General features: G+C 39.8%; 1 protein-coding gene across 12 annotated transcripts in view; it reads left to right on the top strand.

The window, feature by feature from the left end:
* The window catches only part of LOC125461522 (band 4.1-like protein 1), a 279,674-nt gene that overhangs the window by 238,465 nt on the left and 15,266 nt on the right, over positions 1–25,943 (top strand). For 10 of the 12 annotated variants that reach the window (XM_048550411.2, XM_048550412.2, XM_048550414.2 and 7 more), the window contains exons 11-16: positions 4,223–4,398; positions 12,967–13,151; positions 17,569–17,604; positions 19,169–19,354; positions 22,642–22,749; positions 23,242–25,527. In XM_048550411.2, the coding sequence (XP_048406368.2) occupies positions 4,223–4,398; positions 12,967–13,151; positions 17,569–17,604; positions 19,169–19,354; positions 22,642–22,749; positions 23,242–25,527 (2,977 nt within the window). The remainder of the gene's footprint in view (positions 1–4,222; positions 4,399–12,966; positions 13,152–17,568; positions 17,605–19,168; positions 19,355–22,641; positions 22,750–23,241; positions 25,528–25,943) is intronic. The other 2 variants (XM_048550413.2, XM_048550415.2) reach the window with 2 other exon arrangements.

Genomic DNA, 25,943 nt, shown 5'->3' with positions numbered 1-25,943 from the left:
GACTGAAGATGGATAGAGGAGAAGATAGGTGGAGAGGAGAGTATAGGTGGGGAGTTGATAGGTCAGTCCAGGGAGGACGGACAGGTCATGGGAGTGGGATGAGGTTAGTAGGTAGGAAATGGAGGTGCAGCTTGAGGTGGGAGGAGGGGATAGGTGAGAGGAAGAACAGGTTAGGCAGGCTGGGACGAGCTGGGCTGGTTTTTGGGATGCAGTGGGGGGAGGGGAGACTTTGAAGCTTGTGAAATCCACATTGATACCATTGGGCTGCAGGGTTCCCAAGTGGAATATGAGTTGCTGTTCCTGCAACCTACGGGTGCCATTATTATGGCACTGCAGGAGCCCCAGGATGGAAATGTCATCTAAGGAATGGGAGGGGGAGTTGAAGTGTTTCGCGACTGGGAGGTGCAGTTGTTTACTGCGAACCGAGCGTAGGTGTTCCGCAAAGCGGCCCCCAAGCCTCTGCCTGGTTTCCCCAATGTAGAGGAAGCCACACCGTGTACAGCGGATGCAGTGTACCACATTGGCGGATGTGCAGATGAACATCTGCTTGATGTGGAAAGTCATCTTGGGGCCAGGGATGGGGGTGAGGGAGAAGGTGTGGGGGCAGGTGTAGCACTTCCTGCGGTTGCAGGGGAGAGTGCCGGGTGTGGTGGGGTTGGAGGGGAGTGTGGAGTGGACACGGAAGTCGCGGAGAGAGTGGTCTCTCCGGAAGGCAGACAAGGCTGGGGTGGGGAAAAATGTCTTTGGTGGTGGGGTCGGATTGTAGATAGCGGAAGTGTTGTAGGATGATGCGTTGTATCCGGACGTTCCCACTTCCTACAGACTAAGGGGGTGGCCATGGGCCCAAGCTATGCCTGCCTCTTTGTAGGTTATGTGGAACAGTCCCTCTTTCGTACCTACACTGGCCCAAAACCCCTCTTCCTCCATTACATTAATGACTGTTTCGGCACTGCCTCATTCTCCCAAGAGGAGCTCGAACAGTTCATCCACTTCACCAACACCTTCCACCCCAACCTCAAGTTCACCTGGACCATCTCCAACAAATCCCACACCTTCCTGGACCTTTGTCTCCATTTCAGGCAACCACCTTCAAACCGATGTCCATTTCAAGCCCACCGACTCCACAGCTACCTGGAATACACTTCCTCCCACCCACCTTCCTACAAAGATTTCATCCCCTATTTCCAATTCCTTTGCCTCCACCGCATCTGCTCCCAGGATGAGGCATTCCACTCCCGCACATCCCAGATGTCCTCGTTCTTCAAGGGCTACAACTTCACCTCCGCTGTGGTCGAGAACACCCTCGACCGTGTCTCCCGCATTTCCCACATCTCATCCCTCACATCCCGCCCTCGCAATAATCGCCAAAAGAGAATCCCCCCTAGTCTTCACATACCACCCCACCAACCTCCGGATACAACGCATCATCCTCCAACACTTCCGCCATCTACAATCCAACCCCACCACTAAAGACATTTTTCCATCCCCACCCTTGTCTGCCTTCAGCAGAGACCACTCTCTCTGTGACTCCCTTGTCCGCTCCACACTGCCCTCCAACCCCACCACACCCGGCACTTGCCCCTGCAACCGCAGGAAGTGCTACACCTGCCCCCACGCCTCCTCCCTCAACCCCATCCCAGGCCCCAAGAAGACTTTCTGTATTAAGCAGATATTCACCTGCACATCTGCCAATGTGGTACACTGCATCCGCTGTACCCGGTGTGGCTTCCTCTACATTGGGGAAACCAAGCGGAGGCTTGGGGACTGCTTTGCAGAACACCTCCGCTCGGTTCGCAATAAACAACTGCACCTCCCAGTCGCAAACCATTTCCGTCCCCCTCCCATTCCTTAGACAACATCTCCGTCCTGGGCCTCCTGCAGTGCCATAATGATGCCACCCGTAGGTTGCAGGAACAGCAACTCATATTCCGCTTGGGAGCCTTGTAGCCCAATGGTATCAATGTGGATTTCACAAGCTTCAAAGCCTCCACCACCACCACCGCGCCACCCCCCCACCCAGCGCATCCCAAAACCAGCCCAGCTCGTCCCAGCCTGCCTAACCTGTTCTTCCTCCCACCTATCCCCACATCCCACCTCAAGCTGCACCTCCATTTTCCTGCCTACTAACCTCATCCCGCCCCCTTGACCTGTCCGTCCTCCCCGGACTGACCTATCCCCTCCCCACCTCCCCAGCCATACTCTCCTCTCCACCTATCTTCTCCTCTATCCATCTTCAGCCCGCCTCCCCCCCCTCCCTGTTTATTTCAGAATCCTCTCCCCATCCCCCTTTTCTGATGAAGGGTCTAGGCCCGAAATGTCAGCTTTTGTGCTCCTAAGATGCTGCTTGGCCTGCTGTGTTCATCCAGCTCCAAACTTTGTTGTCTTTCATTTCATGGTCTTGTGTTTAGTAAAACATCTGGAATAAGTTGGTTATGGAATTGGCCTGAATTTAGAATTAGAACTAAAAGTGACATGAAACTGTCAGTATTCCTCATTACAGCTCTGAAAATGACACTGTTTGCTGGGTTCACACAGGTGCAGTTAACTACAAAAGAGGTTGTTGTCAGCCCTATGCTTTACCATTGGGTATGCTGCTGGGGTTTCTGGATACTTAAATCAATTACAAATCACTGAACCGATAACAGCTTTGTCTTTTGTGCTGAAATGTTACTCTTTCAAAATAAAGCCTGAAAACAAATTAATAATGAAGTCTAACTGGGTTTTAACAGTGTAAAATGTCAGAATGACTTGGTGAACCTCTTTGGTCTTTGAAAACTAATTTTAGATTTATATTCCTTTGGCTTTTTTTTTCCATTGTATTAAAAAACAAGGCTTTTTGATGTTTTTAAGTTTAATACCTAATTATCTAGTATTTTATGCCCCTGCTGTTTTATTTTAAAGGAGTATTTATAAAGTAAGTGACAAATAATCAATGCATTTAATTTTCTAGCTGATAGACTGAGAATCTTTTCACATAGTAGCAAGGTGCGTGGAGACCCCTTGAGATTTTTTTTAAATTTTCATTCAAGAGATGTGAGCATCTTTGGCTAGACCAGTCACATATTGTCCACTGCCCTTGAGAAGATGGTGATGAGCTGCCATTTTGAATCATTGCAGTGAATGTGATGATGGTATATCCACAGTGCTGTTCAGAAGAGAAATACATAATAGCAGATTGAAACAAAGATTGAGAAAGGAAGGCAGAGAGCTGGGCAGATGTTTGTTGGCAGCATTGATCAGTATCATTTCCTCGCTGTTCTTAAAATCTGAACCAGCATCAGTGTTGTTAGTGACCATATACATTGAGTATTATTCTGTGTGATTCCTCCTTGATACTCCTGACCACCATTATACTCAACTTTTGCAACACTTGCTGGTCTTCCAAGCTCTATTCTAGAGAGATTCTCAGCATCCTGAAATTCTATCAAGCAGAATTTGAATGCCTAGATTTTATCTACACTTTGAGCTTGGATGTCATAACGAACCCATATTTGCCCTCTCAGTTGGATGTTAAAGCACTCATAGCACAATTTAGATAGAGATCATATTATTTTTTAATGGTGATCCCAACATCACAAAAGAAAACGGGTTATCTGGCTATTACCACACTGCTGTTTCTGGAATCTTGCTGTGCACAAATTGGCTGCCTAGTTTGCTAAAGTACCAGAGCAGTCCCACACTCAAGTACTTTCCAGTAAAATGTTTCGAGGAGTAGAGTGGTTGTGAAAGATGCTGTATGAAATGTCTGTTTTAACTCCCACTCTTACTTTGCCACAGCCATTGCTGACCTTCATTACCCTTACATTCTTTAGCGTATCAACTTCAATGACAAATTTCTCCACTGTTTCACTCCTCCCTACATCTCCAATGTTGCACCCTGGCCTGCAATCATTGAGGAATTCAATGTACATATTTATTTGCTTCGCCATCTCTCTCGCGCTTTCTCTATCTCTTCCCCTCCCTGGTCCCTAGGACCTCCATAACAATTCTGTTTACTTTGACCCAGCTTTCAGTCATCCTATTGGTTTCTTTGGTTCATTATTGATTTTGCCTGATTCAGCACCTTTGAAACGTGTTGAAATTTTCCGTCTGCGTTAGTTGTTACAGATGCAAGTTGTTGTGACATTTCTTCATTTGTAATTTGTAATTAATTTTGCAGGTTATTTAAGTAATGGCCCAAGGTTTTTGTTTGTAGTAATTGTTTTCATTACCTTCCTTTTAGACTTGTGTCTCCTGAGCCACCTCCAAAAGGATTTCTCGTAATGGGCTCAAAGTTCCGTTATAGTGGCCGTACGCAGGCTCAAACAAGACAAGCTAGTGCTTTAATTGATCGGCCTGCACCCTATTTTGAACGCTCCTCAAGCAAAAGATATACAATGTCAAGGAGTCTAGATGGAGGTATGATTTTTATCTGATGTTTGGGCTGTGCCATCTGCAGTATTAATCAAGTGTGCCATAAAGAAAATCTATTGAGTCTACACTACAACTGTGTGCTGCATAAACTGGTGGTGAATTTGAGAAATTTGCCCATGAGAAAACCATTAAGCTTACAACATCTATTGTGCCACCTCCTGCACCAGAGCGATGTGTGTTTCTTTCATTCATTGCTTTGATTCCACTTTCCTTTTCTTCCTCGCTGTTCATGACAGAAGTAAAATAGGAAACTATGAAGTGCATTTTTGTTCCCTAAAAAGGACTTCTTCCTAAACATGAATTGCTGCAGTACAAATAATTAAAATCAACTCAAAAAGATATTATGTTCTGAATCACTGAGCTAGATTAGATTTTCTGGTGTAAGAGTTCATTTTGCTTTAAATGCTTGATGATACTTTTCTTTCAAATGATTCGCCATTGTTTTGTTTCTGATCGAGTATTTTTGAAGACAATTAAAAAATGTCCAGGTAATGTTTAGTGGTGCAAATGACTTGACATGGTACATTTAAAGTATGATTTTTCCAGCCATGAATGAAGATGGAAATTGCAAGTAAATGACAAAAAAAGGCATGAAAAACAGATCAGATAGAATTCATTTCAGCACAGTAGTTGGAAGGGGTAAAAGTCAAAAGGAAATGATACTTTCAGCACCTCCTTTATGTAGCCCCATCCACTGTTTTAGCCATTTTAGTTAAAATGATACACAAACTGGAAAGGTCTGTATCGGACACAAAATTTGCATTGAGGCAAAATATATTTGAATAAAGAATCATGATTTTGTCACAGTGAAAAATGGTGATGAAAGAAAGAATTGTTAATGTTGATCCAGAAATACAGGTGTCACTGAGAGTGCCACAAATTTGATTATTCTGAAACTCTTATAAAGCTGTAATACAATTTACTACAGTGTAGACAGTAACCATTTTCTCATTTGAAGCTTTATCAGTTATTTAAACTGTTTATTATCAAATATCCACAGTGGCCTGACAACTTGTGATTTTACAGAAGTTTGATTTAACATCCAAAATAAATATTTGACTATTGTGCTATGTTCTTCACCCTGTTAGTATAACAAGTGTATGCATTTGTAGTGTTGCCGAATGTAGTGCAATAACTTGCAGTGCAGCGTTTTATTATTTGAAGTTAAACGTAACTTCACAAACGGTGGTTTTCATAAACAGCAAGAGGTACTCTGTATAGTCTAGGATTAATTGTCTGAGCTTCATTATTAGTAACAATAATTTAACAATACTTGATAATTTAACAATAATATTAATAACAATAATTACTAACAAAGGAAATATTGATGTTATCTTAAATATTTCATACTCAAAAATTGTAGTATTAAGAACTGGAGTAGAATATCTAGCCCATTGCACCTGCTGCACCATTCAAAACGATCATGGCTGATCGAACAGTTCAACGCCTTTTAGTCTCACTATCCCCATTGCCCCTTAGAATCATAAACCCCTACAGTGGAGAAAGAGGTCATTTGACCAATCAAGTTCACACCAACCCTCTACAGAGCATCTGACCCAGACCAGACCCCCATCCTATCGCCTTAAACCTGTATTACTTTGACTAATCCCCCTAACCTGCACACTCCTGGATGCTATGGGCGATTGTAGCATGGCTGATCCACCTAACATACACATCTTCTTGGAGTGTGGAAGGAAACCCACCCAGACACAGGAGAACGTGGAAACTTTACAAAGTCACCCAAGGTTGGAATTGAACCTTGGTCCCCAGTGTCGTGTGGCAGTAGTGCTAACCACTGAGCTACCATGCCCTCCCCACCCCAACCCTGCCCTTTTTAGGCCCTTGGTAATCAAAATTTCTCAATGTCTACAATAAATACAATCTAAACAGGAACTTCCACAGCCTCTGGGACAGAGAATTCCAAAATTTGCCACTCATTTCTCTTCATATCTGTCCTAAATGGCATTGCCTTTATTTTTAAAGGGTTCTAGATTCCCCCAACTAAGAGACATATCTTTCTTGCATCTACTTTGACTATCCCTATTTAAATTTTGTAGGCTTCAATGAGGGTGGCACAGTGGTTAGCCAGGGACCCAGGTTCGATTCCAGCCTTGGGCTAGTGTCTTTGTCTGTGTGGGGTTTGCACATTCTCCCTGTGTCTGCGTGGGTTTCCTCCGGGTGCTCCGGTTTTCTCCCACAGTCCAAAGATGTGCATGTTAGGTGGATTGGCCATGCTAAATTGCCTGTAGTGTTCAGGGAGTGTGGATTAGGGTTGTAGGAAGATGGGTCGGGGTTTGGTATGGACTTGTTGGACCAAAAGGCCTGTTTCCACACTGTAAGGGTTCTGAGATCATCTCTCATTCTTTGAAAGCGGAGAGAATGCAGACTCAGTTTGCTAAATTTCTCTTCGCAGTACAGTCCCACCATCCTGGGAACAAGTTTGGTGAACCTTTGTTGCATTCCTTACAGGGCAATAATATCCTTCCTGAGATAAGGAAACCCGTGCTATGCACAGTACTCCAGATACAATATCACTGAGGTTTTATACAATTGAAGCAGGACTTCACTAGTCTTTTACACAGATCTTATTACAATAAAAGGTTCCATTTTATGGTTTAGGATTTTATATTTCCCAGCGTTTTCCCCCCTTTGCTCCTTTCTTGAATAATGGGGGTGATATTTGCTAGGTGCCAATCTGCAGGAATTATTCCAAAATGCACATAATTTTTGAAGATGATTGCTCATGAATGTACTTGAGCTTTCCACCTGAATTTTCTAAATAGATAATGCTCTAAGCACATGAAAACTCCCAGTCTTGCAAAATCATTGCTGTAATTCTGGTTATACAAATTCATAATAATTGTGCTCATTTACACACACAAACAACTCATAGTTGGGAAACATCAAAGTGCTTCTTTTGTTCTTCTCTCTGTCTGCATATCCTACTCTCTCTCTCTTGGCCTCTCCCTCCCCCATGGCTGTTGTAAGGTGTCCTTTTTGCTGATTCCACATCTCTTGTTAAACTTAGAGATTTACATCATAGGAGGCCATTCATACCATCTAAACTATGTCAGAATTCTGAAATGTATACCCATAATCTTATAACTTCTCACAAATCCATCAAATTCACTTATTTTTCAAAAGCGTGTTGACTTCAATTTAAAAATCATAATGCATTCTGCATCAAAGAAGTTTCAAAGAAGTCATTCCTTTTTTTACAACCCTTTCCAAAAAAACCCTTTAAACATCATTGATTGTCCTTTTGGTGGGAATGTTAAACTCTGCCATCTATGACTTATGTGAATAGCTCTTTCTAAAGCACAAAAGGATGACTAGTTAATGCCTCATCTTGGAAAGTGGGGGAATATTATAGATTCAAGCCTGAATAAAATGTGCTGCACCTACAATAAATTCATTGTTTCATAATATTTGAGCATAGTAATGTTAAAGTGCCCTTACTTTTCACAGGCTGTCATTTGTTATGTGAAATTATATTAGCTCAGGTCTAAAATAAACTTGCTGGTTCTGTCAGTAAGTTAAGACTGTAGGATAGGAAACTTAGAGCATCTCATTTTTTTAAGCCAGGCTAATGAATGCTAGCGGCAGATTGCTGTGGTCAAGTTGCATTGGTGCTGTTCCCTTGGACTGCTTTTCAAAGAGCACTGTGCAGCAATGAAATATAAAATATTTAAGTATGTATGAGTGATGGTTCTGTAGGGGATATCCAGAGCCAGCGTGTTCATATTAGTTCATATATAGCAGTTTAAATTACTTGTTTGATATGTCAAATGGGCTGTACAAATCAAAGAAAGAAATGCAAAGGGAAGTGGGCTGACGATTATGTAGACAGAATGTAGAAGTTGTGGCTTTTTCACTTGAGCAGAGAAAGTGAAGAAGTGACTTAATGAGAATCTTCAAGACCGTGATTTCACTTTATTAATTGAGTCGGCCCTTATTGCCTGTAAGGTGGTGTGAGTTACGTTTTTGAATTAAATGTTGCTCGGGAGGGAGTTCCAAGATTTTGACTAAGCAGAAGTGTAGGAATGGCAATAAATTTTCGAGTGTGGTTGGTGAGTGATTTTGAAGAGAAATTTGCAGAATATAGTATTCCCATGTATTTGTTGCCTTTTGTCCTTTCAGCTGATAACAGTTGCAGGTTTGGAAGGTACTGTCTGAGAACCCTGATGAACTTATGCAGTGCTTTTTGTAGTTTGTACACATTGCTGCTATGTGTGTAGAGTGCAGGAGAGTCTTTGAATTTAGTGCCAGTCAAGTGGGCTGGTTTGTCCTGGATTGTGCCAAGCTTCTTGAGTGTTGTTGGAACTGCAGGCTTCCAGGCAAATGGGGAGTATTCCATCACAAGTGCACTTAGGTTCAAAGTATTTATAAGGCTTGAGCAGCTCAGTCTGGTTGGTGGAAACTCCTCAGGATGTTGATAGTGGATGATGCACTGATATAGCCTTTGAATGTCACAAGGTGCTGGTTAGATTGTCTCTTCCTGCCGAAGATTATTGCTTGGCACCTGTGGGTGTGAATGTTACTTGGCACTTGTCAGTCCAGGTATTATTGTTCCGGTCTTGCTGTGTTAGGACATGGACTGCATTTGGGCCTGAATGTCAAGAATGGTGCTGAAACATAGATTTAGATGAGGAGAGATATGATGAAACTCAATCATCTTAATCCTGAGCTGTCTTCTTCCTTAATTGCTTGTCAAGTTTCCCCTTGTGTACATGACAGTTTATGAATAAAAATAGCTTTTTACACTGACTAATGAGGTAGCAACAAAAAAAGGTACAATTTGAAACCAAATTTTCTTGGGGGTGATAACTAGAATATGGAATTGTCTGCCACTCGACCAGTGTCCATGAATTCTTTTTGCAAGAATTTGGCAGTTGCTTGAAAAAAGATATTAATTTGAATGTGCAAGAAAGTAAGATTTGGATAAAACATAGGTCTGTTTCTATCCTATAATATTCAATAATTCGATGAATCAATGTGATTGCTATATTAGAATTACTGTCAGCTTCACTCTTAAAAATGCAAGTACCAGGTTTTACTTTTTCCACAAATTAAATGCAGACTAGGGTTAAATTGCAAACCTGAGTCTTTGTGAATTTGAGCTTTATTTATCTTTTAGTCAAACACACACGACTAATCAACAACTCTTAATCCTACTGTTTGAACAATATTACATCAGATGAGCAGCGCCTAAACAGGCCATTTACCTAACCAATCTATACTGACATCTAAGTTCCAGTTGAGTCTCCTCCCAGCCCTCCTCATCTAAGTCTGTCATTGTAATCCACTGTTCCCACCTCCTTCGTCTGTTTGCTCACTTTATATGCACCTCTACTATTTGCTTCAACCAGTCTGTGGTGGTAAGTTCCATGTTCTTGCTATTCTTCGAGCAAAGAAGTTTCTTTTAAATTCCCCATAGGATTTGTTGTTAACTTCTGTGGATGGTCTCCCCGCGGGTATGATGTTCCCTGCAAAATGGAACATTCTCCATTAAACCTCTTCCTACAGTTCAAAACTTCCACGGGCTTATCTGTCTATTATCTGTTTTAAAGAAGGCCAGACATTGTAGAGCTTTGGCTATAGAAATATTGTTGAAAATGCACTTAATATTGAGTAGTGTCAATTAAATATTGGTTATGCAGGAAGAGGCCATGAAAGAAAACTTGGTCTCATGCCAGAAACGGAGACATTTGGAGACCCACTGCAATTTAAAGGTTAGATCACATTGCCATAGCTGTTAATACAGTGTACCGACCTTGGAGAAAATCTGGCACTGATGTGGCATCAACCATAGGTAAGCTAGTGAGGTAAACTATATAGGAAAGAAGCTGTGAGACAGGTGGAGGAGGAACGTTAACCTGCATCAGTACTGTGTAGCTGGGAGGAGCACTGCTGTTGTTCCACATGAGAGTAAGTATTGCAAAAAGCCACCCCACATTTTCAGCAGGGTTTCAGTGATCTTTTTACTGACACTGTAAAACTGAAAAAAAAATGGCATGGAGCTGGGATTACCAACCGTTTCCAGAATGGCTGGGTAGCTAGCAGATTTGCCCCCAGTCTCCTGTTAGCTATGAAAAAGCAATCCGGAAAATTTAAATATGATTCCATTAGTTGACTTTCAGTGGCCACAAAGTCCATTAAACTGGATGGGACAGGTAATTGAATGCAGGCGTATGATACACATCATTGCCATGCGCATTTGCTGTGCTCTCATCCTTCATGAATGTCACTTGCTGTTAGAACATAGAACATAGAACAGTACAGCACAGAACAGGCCCTTCAGCCCACAATGTTGTGCCGACCATTGATCCTCATGTATGCACCCTCAAATTTCTGTGACCATATACATGTCCAGCAGTCTCTTAAATGACCCCAATGACCTTGCTTCCACAACTGCTGCTGGCAACGCATTCCATGCTCTCACAACTCTCTGTGTAAAGAACCTGCCTCTGACATCCCCTCTATACTTTCCACCAACCAGCTTAAAACTATGACCCCTCGTGCTAGCCATTTCTGCCCTGGGAAATAGTCTCTGGCTATCAACTCTATCTATGCCTCTCATTATCTTGTATACCTCAATTAGGTCCCCTCTCCTCCTCCTTTTCTCCAATGAAAAGCGACCGAGCTCAGTCAACCTCTCTTCATAAGATAAGCCCTCCAGTCCAGGCAGCATCCTGGTAAACCTCCTCTGAACCCTCTCCAAAGCATCCACATCTTTCCTATAATAGGGCGCCCAGAACTGGACGCAGTATTCCAAGTGCGGTCTAACCAAAGTTTTATAGAGCTGCAACAAGATCTCACGACTCTTAAACTCAATCCCCCTGTTAATGAAAGCCAAAACACCATATGCTTTCTTAACAACCCTGTCCACTTGGGTGGCCATTTTAAGGGATCTATGTATCTGCACACCAAGATCCCTCTGTTCCTCCACGCTGCCAAGAATCCTATCCTTAATCCTGTACCCAGCTTTCAAATTCGACCTTCCAAAATGCAACACCTCGCATTTATCCAAGTTGAACTCCATCTGCCACCTCTCAGCCCATCTCTGCATCCTGTCAATGTCCCGCTGCAGCCTACAACAGCCCTCTACACTGTCAACGACACCTCCGACCTTTGTGTCGTCTGCAAACTTGCTGACCCATCCTTCAATCCCCTCATCCAAGTCATTAATAAAAATTACAAACAGTAGAGGCCCAAGGACAGAGCCCTGTGGAACTCCACTCACCACTGACTTCCAGGCAGAATATTTTCCTTCTACTACCACTCGCTGTCTTCTGTTGGCCAGCCAATTCTGTATCTTTGGATTGTGGGAGGATACCGGAGCATCCAGAGGAAACCCACGCAGACAGGGGGAAAATGTGCAAACTCCGCACAGACAGTCGCCCAAGGCTGGAATCGAACCCAGGTTCCCGGCGCTATGAGGCTGCAGTGCTAACCACTGAGCCACCGTGTTGCCCCGTTTGGGTAGGTGAGGCGACCCTTACTAAGCACATGGACCACATGAAAGCTGCAAACGCACAAATGAGACGGGAGCAAAACATACCCAGCCCCTCAGAACTGAAATGACTGTAGGAACCCAAAGGTTCTCCCACACCATCTAGCATCTCCCTGTATGTTTGTATCCTGCCTGCATCTGGCGCTGAGAGTCTATAAAAATAATGTAAACAGTGAGATGAATCAAGGAGTCTTATTCTAAGGACCTCAGAAGCAACTTGCTATTTTTACGCTCACGTGTGAAAAGATTTTTATGGATAATAAGCCAACCCCCCCTTGCAGAAACCCAACAGGAAATAAAGATGAGGGTTTTCAATTTAAGTAAAGGAATCTAAGCTGATCAGATACTGCTTTGCAAAAGCGTGTATTGTAAGCAGAGCAGGTTGCAGCTGTAAGGTAACATGGATCTGACCAGTGACTGAATGAAACTCTTTATTTTTCTTTTAATGAATAATGGGGCTAATTCACGGAATACTTTTCATTTACAAGTTACTTAACCAGGTGTACTACACTGTTTTGTCCTCCCTGTCATGTGTTGTTCTTTTGATTTTAATATGAAGCATAGACATTGGTGGAATAAGTACAATACTTGCACTCCTCACCCAAGCTCAAATTTAGTAAAATATGCTTTTATTGTTCAAAGATTTGAAAATGGCCTCTCAAAGATCAGTTGATATTGTCATGACATTTGGAGGAAAGAAAATCTCCGAGAATAGTTTCGTTCTGAATTGGCAACCTATTTGGATGTATGAGACATGAGCTGTGCCCAATTTATGTACATTTGGCAGTGGACTCATGAAATAGCCCTACAAGCTCTGATTAGCTTCTTTAGGTGAACCTTAGAAGTTGGTTCACTTCCTGGAGCACCGAGAATTTGAACCCGATCTGAAGTTGGCACCTATCAGCCAATTATTAACTATTTGTTCAAATAATTGTTCTTTGAATTGCCCTTCTGTCAGATTCATTCCAGTTGCCTGTGGCTTTTCTGGAATGTTTTAGAGTATAATGGCCACATTTTACGTCAGATATTCTGACTTGCAGAGTTTTTCCGTCCAGCTTCAGTCGGGGAAAATCACGACGCACTTTTGAAAGAGTCAACGAAAGATGCAAGCGAGACTTCAAGGACAGAGACTCCAGACACAACACAGTCAGACAGCAAGAAGTCGTCCCAGAAGTCAGAAAAAACCGAGGAAGTGACCACACCAACAAAAATTAAGGAAATGAAGGTACATGATGTTGAAATGTTAATTTTTTGTACAGATAATCATTTTGTTATTAGTTAACAGTTCACTGTACTTAGTGGGATTATATAGATTTACAGAACAGATTAGTGTCTAGCTTAGTAGAGTAGCATGTTTCTGTAAATAAAGATTTTATCCTATTGTGCCTGATGGAAATTGGACAGCTTAATTAAAGACTTTAGATTTGCACGCAGTTCAAGTTGACTGCTGGCTGGGATACTTTTCAAACTTAGCTGATTCTGGTGACATAGTGGCAGCATACTTGGTGGTGCTAAGAAATATTATCAGGGTGAACAAACTTAGTTTCTTATGGAAATCCAGAATTGCTTATGACACAACCTGATTTGCAGCTTCACGTGAAAAATCAAGCTGTTGGCTGGGAAAGGACATGGTCAATTCATACTTGTAAGAAATGTGCTTTTCCAAGATGAGAATGAAGATGCAATCTTGGAGATAGTAGGGCATTCTTTTGTGTTGACGCAGTTTGATTTAGAACTGCTTGAAAATGTCACGATACCAATATATCCCTATTTTTCCATAGCTTGTAGCTGATTCATGTAAGTGCAGGAGCCATGAATATCTTCTGTGTGGGCTCGCACACACATGATAATTGGCCCAGTTTGTGAACTGTGGCCTGCACGGTAACTTCTGATTGCTACATGACTGTGAGGCTTAGAGAGGATGTTGCTGATGACCAAAACAATTGTCAATAACAAATGGCTTCAAGAAGCCAGAGATTAAGGGAACACATAGCAGATTGATGAGAGCTTGCTATCTAATATGCCGAGTAAAATGAGCATCAAACGTTAGAGATGGGAAAGGACATTATGAAAAGTTGAATACAGCACGATCAGCGATTGTAGAGAAGTAATTGCATTCAAGGTTAAATATGGGAAAGTTTTTAGTCAAGCCTACGTTTGCTATCTCACATAGATAACTGCTGGATACTGCTGCTGTAGAAACTGCGTAGCAGTTGCTGATAGAGCTATTGCTATGCCCATGCATTCATTTATTAATATCCTGTATATTTGATGCATTACATAAATAAGCAAGACCTTTCGCCTTCTGACTAAGCTGATTCTGACATTACGGTCATGGGGTAAGGCGAAAATGGATGCACTAGGAGGAGTTTGGAAGCCTGTAGAGAGGGAGTCATATTCACAGAGGTCAACAGCATAGAAAAAGGCCAATCAGCCCATTGAGTCTGCACCAGTCAAAAACCGCCACCTAACTAAGGGAAGTTGGCATGGGAACCCTTGGGCAAAGATACAAAGGGTGAGTGAGTGTCTGGTCACAGGAACCAGGTATGCCAAATTTTGCAACTGATGTGAAAAGCACTTGCCTCCTTTATTTTATCTCCTCCCCAGACTCGGCTGTTTAGCTTTCTTGAGAGTGAGAAATAGGTCACTCTGCTATTTCTGTTGTAACCAGAAATGGTCAGGTTCTGGTTTTAGTTCAGTTTTTCTCAACAATTTAACCACTCACTCACACCACCACCACTTATCCAAAGCCTTATGCGGTTATGACCTTATGAGGTTATAATGAGCCTCAGGAGGTTAAAACCGTATAGTTTGTATACCACCTTTGGTGTAATGAAATGTCACAAGATAATTCACAGGAGCAATTCACAACAAAATATGTGACGAAGCCACAGGAGTAGTTATGGATCCAACGTGGCCTTTGTGGAATACAGTCAACAACTCCAATTACCAAGCATTGTTCGATCCAGATAATCAAGTAATACTTTAGATACAAACAAAAAATGTTTCAATAGGCCACAGTAATGTCAGTGCTTATCCTAAAACTCTGTAGATCCATTTCCTAAATAGATGAAAACTGTATTGCAGTTTTACAATGTGATCTGTATCAAAGAGAAACTTTCCTCCTTCATTCTTCTTGTTGTAGCCTTTGGCACTTCCATCCACATCATCTTCCCTCAACGCCTTGCTATTGCTGTCCAGCTTGATGGAACTGCCTTCACCTGGTTCCATTCTTAACTATCTAATTGGCCAGAGAATCTCACTTGCAATTGCTTCGTTTCCTGCTCCAGCTGTAGTATCTCTCGTGTTCTCCAAGCATCTATGCTTGCCCATTCCTTTTCCTCACCCACCCGCACAGCCTCTCAGCGATAGCACTCAAAAACACAGCATTAGTTTTCTCAAACACTGATAACACCCAGCTCTATATGACTATCACCTCTTTCCACTCTTCTGCAGTTGCTAAACTATTAAGATGCTTCTCCAACATCTAGTATTGGATATGCAGAAATTTCCTCTGGTTAAGCATTGGGAAGATTGAAGGCATTTCTTAGCTACCTACTCCATCCCTCGCTTTGGCAACTATCTAAGATTAAACAAGACTATTTGCAACTGGAGTACAATAATTGACTTGGAGATACACTTACAGTTATATTCAACCTTTTTTCAGCACCTCTGCTGTTGCAATCCTCATCCTTGCCATTGTTACTTTTAGATTTCACTATTTGAACACAACCCTGTTGTAAACTTTAAGCTGTCCAAGATGCTACTGTCTGTCTTAAACTGCAGGAAGCTCTGTTTGCTCTGGGTCAAGAAACCTCTTGATTTGAAAATTCTACTCCTTGGTTTCCAATTCCTAAATGGTGTTGATCCTTTTCCCTGTAATCTTCGCCAGCTCCCAAATCCTCTGCAATATGTGTATTCATCTAATGTGAATTAACATATAACTGCAAGGAGCACACTTTTCATTTCTGTGCTTATTTATTTATCTGTATGAAAGTGATTTGGAAAGCTATTCCTCTAATCACATTACTTAGCCTCAGGTGAGTATTTTAACTGAAACAAAGAGAAACTATTATTAAGTGTGTGGAGGTGAATGGAGGTAAGCTTTTTGTAATACATTGTTGACGATTAATGTGGACTGTCTGTTAACCACTTTGGAAAATGTTGGTTCTGGAAACAGAATGCAACCCAAAACAACATTCAAATGTATAACATGCATTCCAAAACTATTTTCAGGACTTAGATATATTACATCTTAAAACAAAGTCAAACGTAACAATATTGCGTTTGTCACTTATAATTAGATGTTTCCTGCTATGGAAGCTTCTAATTATAAGTGACAATCTTCCATTTCATAGATTTGGAAACTAAGTTTGAAGCACCTAAGCCCCTTCAGGAGCATATATATTTGATGCCTGTATTCAGCAGTGAAATTCAAATTTGTCATCTGACATCTAGTTGCAGGCCTGAACAACGTTATCTTCAGTGGGCGTTCAGATATGGGTGAATGTCACTGCTTGCTGCTATACTGTCAAGCGGGAGCAGGGTTTGGTCTTTTTTTAAAATTCTCATCCAGCTGACAGTTGAGATTTAGTGGTGACAGAAAATCCTGTTCAGCACTCCTTCGCTGAAATCTTGATGAAACATTTCTAAGATTATCTTTCATTCATTCAGAAAGTCGGTTATGTTATTAGCCTGTAAACGAATCTTACACTTTTATTGAACTCTGTGAACTAGTTGCGACCAAAATGCTTTGGATAAATGTTAGTACACAAGAAGTGAAAATTTATCCACCATGGTTTTTCTCAAGAGCAATGAAGTAGTAATTTTTAAATTTATTAAAGAAAATCTTTTACTTAACACGATGGGCTCACGTTAAGTGTATTGGCTTGGAAGATAGTTCCACTTGTTGCAACAGTAGGACCATAATCTCATAATGGCTCATTGTTAGAGGTATATTCCTTCCTGTGCTTAAGAAAATGTCTGCAGGGTATGTGGAATAAAATTAATAATGAAGAAAGGGAGATTGCTTACCAAGGAGTAATGTTCTTTGTTTTGCCATGTTTGTGGAAGAGGTCAGAAATCAAAAGATGTGGGTATAAATACATCTTCTAAGTTGTTGATCCCTTTTCCAATAAAAGCAAATTTCTATGACTCTGTCAACTTCTATACAGTATTTAATAAGCATTCTCAATTATCTTGTCTCATTCATGCTATCTCATGCTTAGTGATAGATTTGGGATGCAAATGCTTATGCACCTGAATTGTTAATACAGGGTGATTTTTGGGTTGTATATGTAAATCAAATCCAAGGACGTGCTGGACTGAACCAGAGTGAGACGCCCTGGAAAAGAGAGTTTTTCTTAGTGCAGAATCAGTTCAGGCCTTGACTGCACATTTACTTTACACTTGTTAAGTGTCATTATGAAGCAGTGACTGCTTTTTGACTTATAATGTGAATTCATCCTCTCTGTTTTTGTTGATTTTAATCTATTTACTGATGCACAAACTCTTTTTGTTTTAAGCATCTTTTCTTTAAATGATCAGGTGTGAGTTCCATTTTTTCATATGAGGATCAACAATTCTGATTGTTCTTGTTTTGGATTTAATTGACTTGGTTTCTTTTAAAATTTTGCTGTCAGATGGAACATGAAGATGAGCCGAAACTTAGGCAAGAGGTAGTGTACGGACCACTGTGGACTGGTTTTTACTGTAGTTTATGTGAAACGTTTTCATACCTGTTTTAAAATATTGTTCAAGCTAGAACACAACTAGTTCCTATTTATTTTTGAATGGAGAGTCATTCATCAAACTAAATATAGCTATAACATCAGATAGATCCAACTCATATATCCTTCAAGATTTATCACCTACACGATCCACAATATTTATTGCTCCCATTGAAATATTGAGTTACAATTCAAAACTGGAAATTGGTATGTGAGAGATTAAAAGACTGAATGATCTGTCTCATTACTGAACAGGAAAGTGGGTGATAATTTTCTTAATCATACTTTCTTCATCGTTGTCAGTACACTACCTATATGCTAACATACATTTCATGGGTTACCGTAATACTGCCAAAATGCTACATAAGCTTTGTCTGTGGAAAATAATTGATTCTTAACCATTGGCCATCTTTTACTGAAATTGTTTGTTTGCTAGACACTATATATTGGAGTATGGCATTCCTTGCTTTTTACCTGCTTGTTGTGTGCCATGATTTCTTTTGTGTTTGCTAATTCTTCATTCTGTGGGCTGCTTTTATCAACATTAAAAACATACCATTTTCAGTTAGTTGCACTGTAACTTTGACTATCTGAAAAATTCACATTCTAGATTGTGTAATCGTACTTTCTTGTTTATCAGGTGCTGGGAAAAGTGCAAGTGTAATTTGATATGGTGGAAGTTTGTTTTACATGAAAACGGGGTGGGGTTATGTTGGAGCACATTGTCTTGATTGATGGCAGGATGGTTCGAATTTCTGCTGAATGTATAATATTTGATGCAGGAATTATTATCATCTCTGTCAGAGAGGAAAGTGGGTGTTGAGGAGTTTTGTGCTAAATATATTTTAATACTCACGTTTGTACTTCAACTACCGCAGAATTAACACACTTACATATACGTAAGACATCTTAAACGTTCCTTGATATCATAGATTATTTACACAGAATCATACTTGTATATTAACAAGATTGATGTGCATATCAAGTATTAACATCAAGGAGTATACCAAGTAAAAAGGAAAACATATTTATTTGACAAATTACTTACAATTTTTAGGACCATCCCAACATGAGATTGAAATAATTGGAATAATTACAAAGTAATTCCTGGATAAGCACTGTTCGTCGCATTTGGTGAGGATACATTAACAACATATATTTTGTAAGGAAATCAGGTCATATATATATTTAAACTAAATGATGTTTTGTATTTGAACAAAATATTTACCACAAGAAAAACTGATTAACAATCAGTCACCTTTTTCTAAGATCCTAAAGTGAGCAGCTGTCATCTCATTTGTCTGGAATTCTTATCTTTACTGCTATTTACTTAGTGTCAATCCATTTATTTTAAGTGATTAACACCTTCACTAATTCAATGTGGAGGCATTTCAGGCAAATATGTTAAGAAATGGATTTGTGGTTACTTCTTCCCTCTGGTTTAAACATCACTGATAAACAATGTTGTTATGTCTAACACAACGTTTATCTTTCTTTTTTAATTGTACTAAAGTTCCTGGACAAATCAGAAGATGTACTGTTGAAGCATCAAGCCAATATCAATGAACTAAAACGAACTTTACAGGAATCCACTAGTATTAAGCTAAGTCATGGTGACCGTGAAAAAAAATTAACTACTTCCCCATCTTCATCGAAACCCAAAGACAAAGAGCAGGAGGAGTCACAGAAACTCCAGCAGGTGGGTTTTGTTTATAAACACATTTATGAAGTTGTAGGTGTGCTAGACCTGCCTACTTGGTTTTGGCTTTTAGTTTTCCGTTTGTTCGTTTGTCTGCTGGTGATGGCTATTTTTTTGGTCACAGTTGTGGTGTAACTAAGAATGCTGTTGTTTTAAATTCTATTATACCACAGTTACTCATGTCCATGTTGAATTTGGTAACATTTTGACATTATACTATGCATAAAATAAAACTAGAAGAGTTTATAACATAGATCTTAGAGTAAAGAGTTTGCTTACAACAAGGGTGAGAGCACAGTTTCTTTCCCCTGACAGCACTTTACTGTTTTATTCACTTTGCTGCACTAAATGAAAGGATTCGTTTTCTGTTTCTTCTTTCAACATTTTTATACATGCCATAGCCTGCACCAGTCTTTGTCCAGATAATTGCCTGAAGCGTGTACCTGTTTCAGGTGGCATGTCGATTTCAATTTGCCAATCAGGGTTCCAACCCCCTTCCCACACTTCCCCCAACCCATAGCCATTTTGCATTGAGTGCTGAGCAGAACTTGAGCCGTGAACGTTCAGATCAAATCAACATGTAATAGAACCAGAGAGGTACAGACAAGGGGAATTCAGTTTTTTTTTGTGGAGCCTGAAGAAACTACATCGCTTTCCCATCCTGTGCTCCCAACACCCATCCCATCGCTTGCTGGTTCTGGAGGTAGCCCGATATTGGCTGCATTACAAAGCCCACTTAGTTTCTCACCTTATGTGAAGACAGCGCCTCTAAACTTTGTTGTAAGTAAGCACTTTACAAACAAGTCACAAAAAAATCAAATTCAATTCTCAAATGGCTGAAGCTTCAGGAAAATTCCGTCTCAGTAGTTAGAAATTAATGGCAAAGAAGAAAGGTGGATTGTAATCTTAATGTCTCTACCAGTATCTCAATAAATCTGTACTGTACGTACAAAATTTCCTTTTAGTAGCATTTTGCTGGTTTTAGTGAGAGTTGTGTCTTCCATTTGGAATTTCTGTACTATTGCCCTCTAACTAACCAATTTGTCGTTCAGCATTTATAACTTTCCTTTTTCAAAAATGTAAGGTGCCCAGAATCCTTAATTACAGAAAAGTTGTGGATTGACATCATAGGACAGTAACATACATGAGATTTTTAAAAAATGTGATTTAGGAGTCTTTGTTAATGGGTTGACCTATCCAGTGTATCTGGAGAGTAAGAAAATTGAGAAAGAAACATATAACCTGAGCATGTTCAATCCTTCTGTAAATTAATACGATTGATGCATACATTCATAAATTTGGGTGATGTCTGATGCAACATACTAAATATTGTTCAATTATGGTAATTAAAGGCCTGGTATTAGCAATGGTGAGGTGACAGTCTCCAGTCTGTTGTTGCCATGAATAAATCATATAGATGCAAAGAACTATTTTAATTCATGATTTGCAATAGAAGGAAAGCATGTGTGAGTGAAAGATTTTTCACAGCATTGTTACACTTGTAACATTCTTTAAATGAGCATACTCGGTAAGGTTGCACCTTTACTTATACATCCTCATTGTTCTTGTGTAGCACTACAGAGGTATTTTGTTTAAACTGTAACTTGCTAATAGTTTGTTTATTTGTAACTGGTACAAATTCAGCAATGTTGATGGGTAAATACAAAAGAAAACAGCAGAAGCAGCATGTGTTTGTACATTTGTTTATAATGTGCCTTTTCTTTCAAGATATCCTTTCCTTCTTTGGAGTCATTCAGTTGAGTTGAACAATGAGGCTTCATTTTGCCTTCTGTTTCTTCCTAGTATGTCTTTGTTACTTTGTTATTCAGATGCCACATGATGCTAAAGACCAAAAACCAAACATTAACACTTGATGTAATAATATTATCCCTGTAATTCTGGTTTCCTGAAGCAGCTGTTTGGTTAGAGTGGTTTGTATTAGGGTCTTACAATTTAATGTTTTAGAATTTATTACTAATGTTGACGAATTATGTAACTACGCATCAGTCAGTTTATTAGGTTTCATTTGGGTGTGAAGACAGATAACATATTCTTGCACCCAAAGACATTTCATTCATCTTTTATCTAATGAGAATATGTCATATTCTGCATGTTCTACACAATCATTCATCAAATTAAATTCAACTTAATAAAAATAGGTCATTTCAACCGTACTAAAATAATGCTACCACCTGTGAACTGTTGATTAGTTGAGGAAATTTAATCACAAGTTTTCCTCACTTACTATTTAAATGTATGTGTTCCTAGGTGAGAAATAGATGTCTAAAGCATTAGCTGTGCTGCATTTGACAAACGTAATCCAATAATCACTGATATTGGAACTTATTGGATGTAGAAAATGCTTCAAAAGGGCCTTCCATCTCTTGAATTACATTTTATGTGAGCTCCATAGGTCAAGTTCCCTCACAAATATTTTCTGTTTTCTTTGGTACAGGCTCTGCCTGTCATTTTTCTTAACTACCATTTTTCATTGTGATAAAACTTCTGTGAGAATTTTTGATGTGTGGCTTACTGTTGTAGACACCAGATGGTTATTCTGAAAATGGTGTAATTTAGAAGCAGTAAGGAGGCTTGATGCAAGACTCTTTCCACATTGTATTTGCTGCCATGCTGTGCAGACCTGTTGTGCAGATGGAAGCTTGTCTGGTTTCAAGGAGATCTATGAGTTCTAATGCAGGGCAGAGTTAGAATTTTCAGAGAGCTATTTTTAGCAATATCTGGTGACTATCTGGTTGCTGTGGTTCTTGTTAAAGGACGGAGGGTCTGCTGGGAGCTACAAACAGTTGGAAGGGCAGGCAGGTGTTAATTAAACATGTACTCATGAATTGCTCTGAGCTGTCAGGAGTGAACATGATTTGGTTTGAAATTTAGTCCTTTCAGTGCATGAAGATATTTAATTATTTGAAGATGGTTGCTATAAATCACTACATTAATTAATGCATATGTATCAAAACTGACAAGACATAAGAAAACATGTTATCTTACTTAAGAAAATTAAAGTTGAATAGAACACAAGTTAGACAAGCAATCCAGAGACAAAATGGTGCTAATTAGATCTGCAGTTTTCAAACTTGATAAAATGATTGTATATTACACATCTTAACAGGGGACAGCGTTTGGCAAAATGCAAGCAACTTAGAAATCTGAAAGCTCTACCAAAGTATCTTTACATTAAAATGTAAAGCATGAACAAGAAACTAACACGTTTATTATTTATTTATTATGCAATATATTCTGGTATATCAGCTAACTAACCTTTCTAACAGTCTGCGAGAGCTGAAGAGGAGGCGAAGGAAGAGCCTGCTTCTCAAGTGGGTGCCATTGCCTTATCTCTGGAAGCTTCAGCAAAGAAAAGCCTTGCATCTTCCCCTGAGGTTGACATTTTCAGTTTTACATTTGATTAAACTTGAATTGTAATTTAAATAAGCACAAATAAATTGATGCTGATAAGTCGTTTTTAATGGTAGAACTAACATTAGTGGATGAAATTATTGTTAGCTAATTTGTTAATATTTTTGAAGGTAAATGTTGATTATAAAGAGAAAACGTGCATCAAATAGTTAAGCATAAAACATTAATAATAATGTAAGAAACGTTTGTGGTTGTAATCTTAGTAATTCACCCATTTATAGAGCTCTTTTTTTTTCTCTTAACATTTTGTATGTTGGAAGATTCTAAACGTTATGTCCATATTATAAATGTAATTTTTCATATCGTCACAAAATGTGTATCAGAAAGTTTCACATCATCTAGTTATGAGAACTTTTTACTTTATAATAATCTAGAAAAGTGAAGTGCATGTCTGCTGCAATGTACCTGTTCATGCATTACTGTGATGTTGACAAGTTTTTATATTTGAAATGTAGGGCTCTGAGGAATGGGTTATAATAGACAGACGTGCTTCTAGGCTAGAAGAACTAGTTGTAGTTGAAAACAAAAGTGACAGAACAGAATCCAAAGAAGATGAAGCAGTTGAGGCTATATCACTTGTTTGTGACAAAAGGCAAATTGTATTAGAACTATCTTCTCCTGAAATGGAGCTTATAAAAGAAGAATTTCACAAAGATGAGCCATGCGAAGAAGAATCTCCTGAGCTTGAAGAGCTTTGCGTCACATCGGCCACTCACCAAGAAGATGCTTCAAAAACTGATTGGGAGAAAAAGACAATAGCACCTCTTTTGAATAGCACACAGTTAGTGGAGTCAGATGAACAAAAGATTCCTGAGAGATACCCAAACGAGCCTGAAGAAGTCCTAACTGAGAAGCTTTTAAATGAAGAGCAGGTAATCTCTGAAACTAAAGCAGTTTCTGACAAAGCTGATATCATCACCAAAGTTCCATCAGAACAAGATTCAGTAAACACTGGAAAAGGACTACCTTCAACTAAAGAAATGTTGAACTCTTCAAAATCAGATTCCAAAGCACCTGGAGAGACTGAGTCTACATTGTCTTTACCAATGGATGGAGAGCAGTTTAAACTTATTTCCTCTGGAAATGATGAAACCAAGTCTAAACAGCATAAAAAAGACTCCGAGCCAGCATTCCCACAGGATGATAACAACAAATCCAAACCAGGTTCTCCAATAGCTGACCAAACACTAGATCCAGGAACTCAGGTAGGCCAGCAAGAAGTAGGAAAGACAGATTCCCAAACACATGAACAAGAGAAGAAAGAGAAAATCAAAACAGCTTTCCAAAATGACCAAGAGAGTATGTCAATTCACTTTGTGATCAACAATGGCAAATCACAATCAAATGAAGAGAAGATATCCAAGTTAAATTTCTTAGAGAAACTATACACAACAAAAGTGGTTGGCCAAGAGGAATCTAAGTGTATTTTTGAAGCAGAAATAAAATGTGAGCCCAAATTCATTCTCCCAGTTGTTGAAAAGGAAGCTCAAATAACACCAACTGAATACAAAAGTATTTTGCAGTCGGATGTTATTGAAACTTATAAAGTTGAAGAACCATCAAAGCCTTATCTTTTTCAAGACCATGTCAACGTGTCACAGCCATGCACTACAAGATGGGGCAAAAAAGAGTCAAGGGACATTGCAGAGAAAGAATCGGAAGAATGTCTTCTATCAATTGATTCAGGGCTTTCAAAGCTGTGTTCCCTAGGAGAGCATGAAGCATCAAGGCTAGAAGAGGATGAAAGCGAGCTGAAGCTCTGTACCACAGAAGAAGGAAGCGAGCCACAGCCGTGCACAGCCCAGGATGGAAGCGAGCCACAGCCATGCACAGCGTCGGATGGAAGCGAGCCACAGCCGTGCACAGCGCCGGATGGAAGCGAGCCACAGCCGTGCACAGCGCCGGATGGAAGCGAGCCACAGCCGTGCACAGCGCAGGATAGTGATAAGTTCATATCCTTTTTGCCAAAGGATGATAAAATACTCGAGCCAGTGCTCCAGAGTGATGCAAATGATTCTGCTAAATCTGAAGTTCCTGTGCAGTTTTCTCCAGATATATCTTCAGACTTGGATTGTTCAAAATCTAAGAACTTGCTGGAACTTGACAGCTTGGTATCCTCTGAAATGCCATTGGATGCAAGCCAAGATCAATCTGATCAGTTACTGCCCATGAATGACAAAATAGATTTCAGTTCAGAAACTCAAATAGAATATGCTGAGAAAAAATCATGTGAACCCAATTCTCCTGATCTTGAGTTGTTGGAGCCAGATTTAATCATTAAAGCGGAATATTCACACGTCAATGAATTATCTAAACTAAAACCATCAACAGTGGTCATGCTGTCATCAAAATCGATTGATGAATCTATATCCATTAAACACACAGAACACGAGTATGTAGAGATCACAAAAAGACCCGCTGAAGTGGAGTCAAAAATAGTTACTTTAAAACACACTTCCAAACCTGGAATGGAGAGCTCAATAGTTAAGTGTGGCAGAGAACTTCCAAATCCATTAGAGGAGGGGACAGAAATTTATTCTTCATCCAAACTTAAAGAGAGATATGCAGAAGTATATGATATGGGCTCAGCTACCCTGAAGGATAAAATATCCTATTTTGAATTGAAATTGGGAGAAAATACTTGCTCAAAAAAGCCAATTAAAGTCTTTGAGCATGCCGCACAGATTTCTGAAGTTGGATCTCCGGATTCAGGCTGTGAAGTGGAATTGACCGAAGCAACGGTAACTCTTCATATGAATTGTCACAAGGAAACATTGTTCCAGCATGTTTTGTCAAATGGCATTTTACATCATACGAGTCTATATAGCTTGAAATGAGCTTATTTATAAACTGCTATTTTATGTTTTAACCATATGTATTGCTAACTGCAGAGCATTGTATTCGATCAGTTAATTTGCTTCCTTTTTTGTTTAGACCATTTGAAGTTTTGCAACTGCAAATGTCAATTGACCCAAACAAATTGGCGTTTGAAAACAATGAGAATAGTCTGAGGCAACTGTTGATGTGCCTCCACCAAAAAAGTCATATTGCTAGAAAGTTGCGTTTTGATACTCTGAAAAAGAATAGGCTGTGACTTCCCCTTGCTTAGTTTATTTCCTTTCTCTTCACTTTTCTGCTCTTTCCTTTGAAGCATACT

The sequence above is a fragment of the Stegostoma tigrinum genome, chromosome 19, assembly GCF_030684315.1.
Source record: "Stegostoma tigrinum isolate sSteTig4 chromosome 19, sSteTig4.hap1, whole genome shotgun sequence".
Classification (NCBI taxonomy): Eukaryota; Metazoa; Chordata; class Chondrichthyes; order Orectolobiformes; family Stegostomatidae; genus Stegostoma; species Stegostoma tigrinum.
Note: the sequence above shows the minus strand (reverse complement) of the source record. Positions and strands in the feature narration are given on the sequence as shown.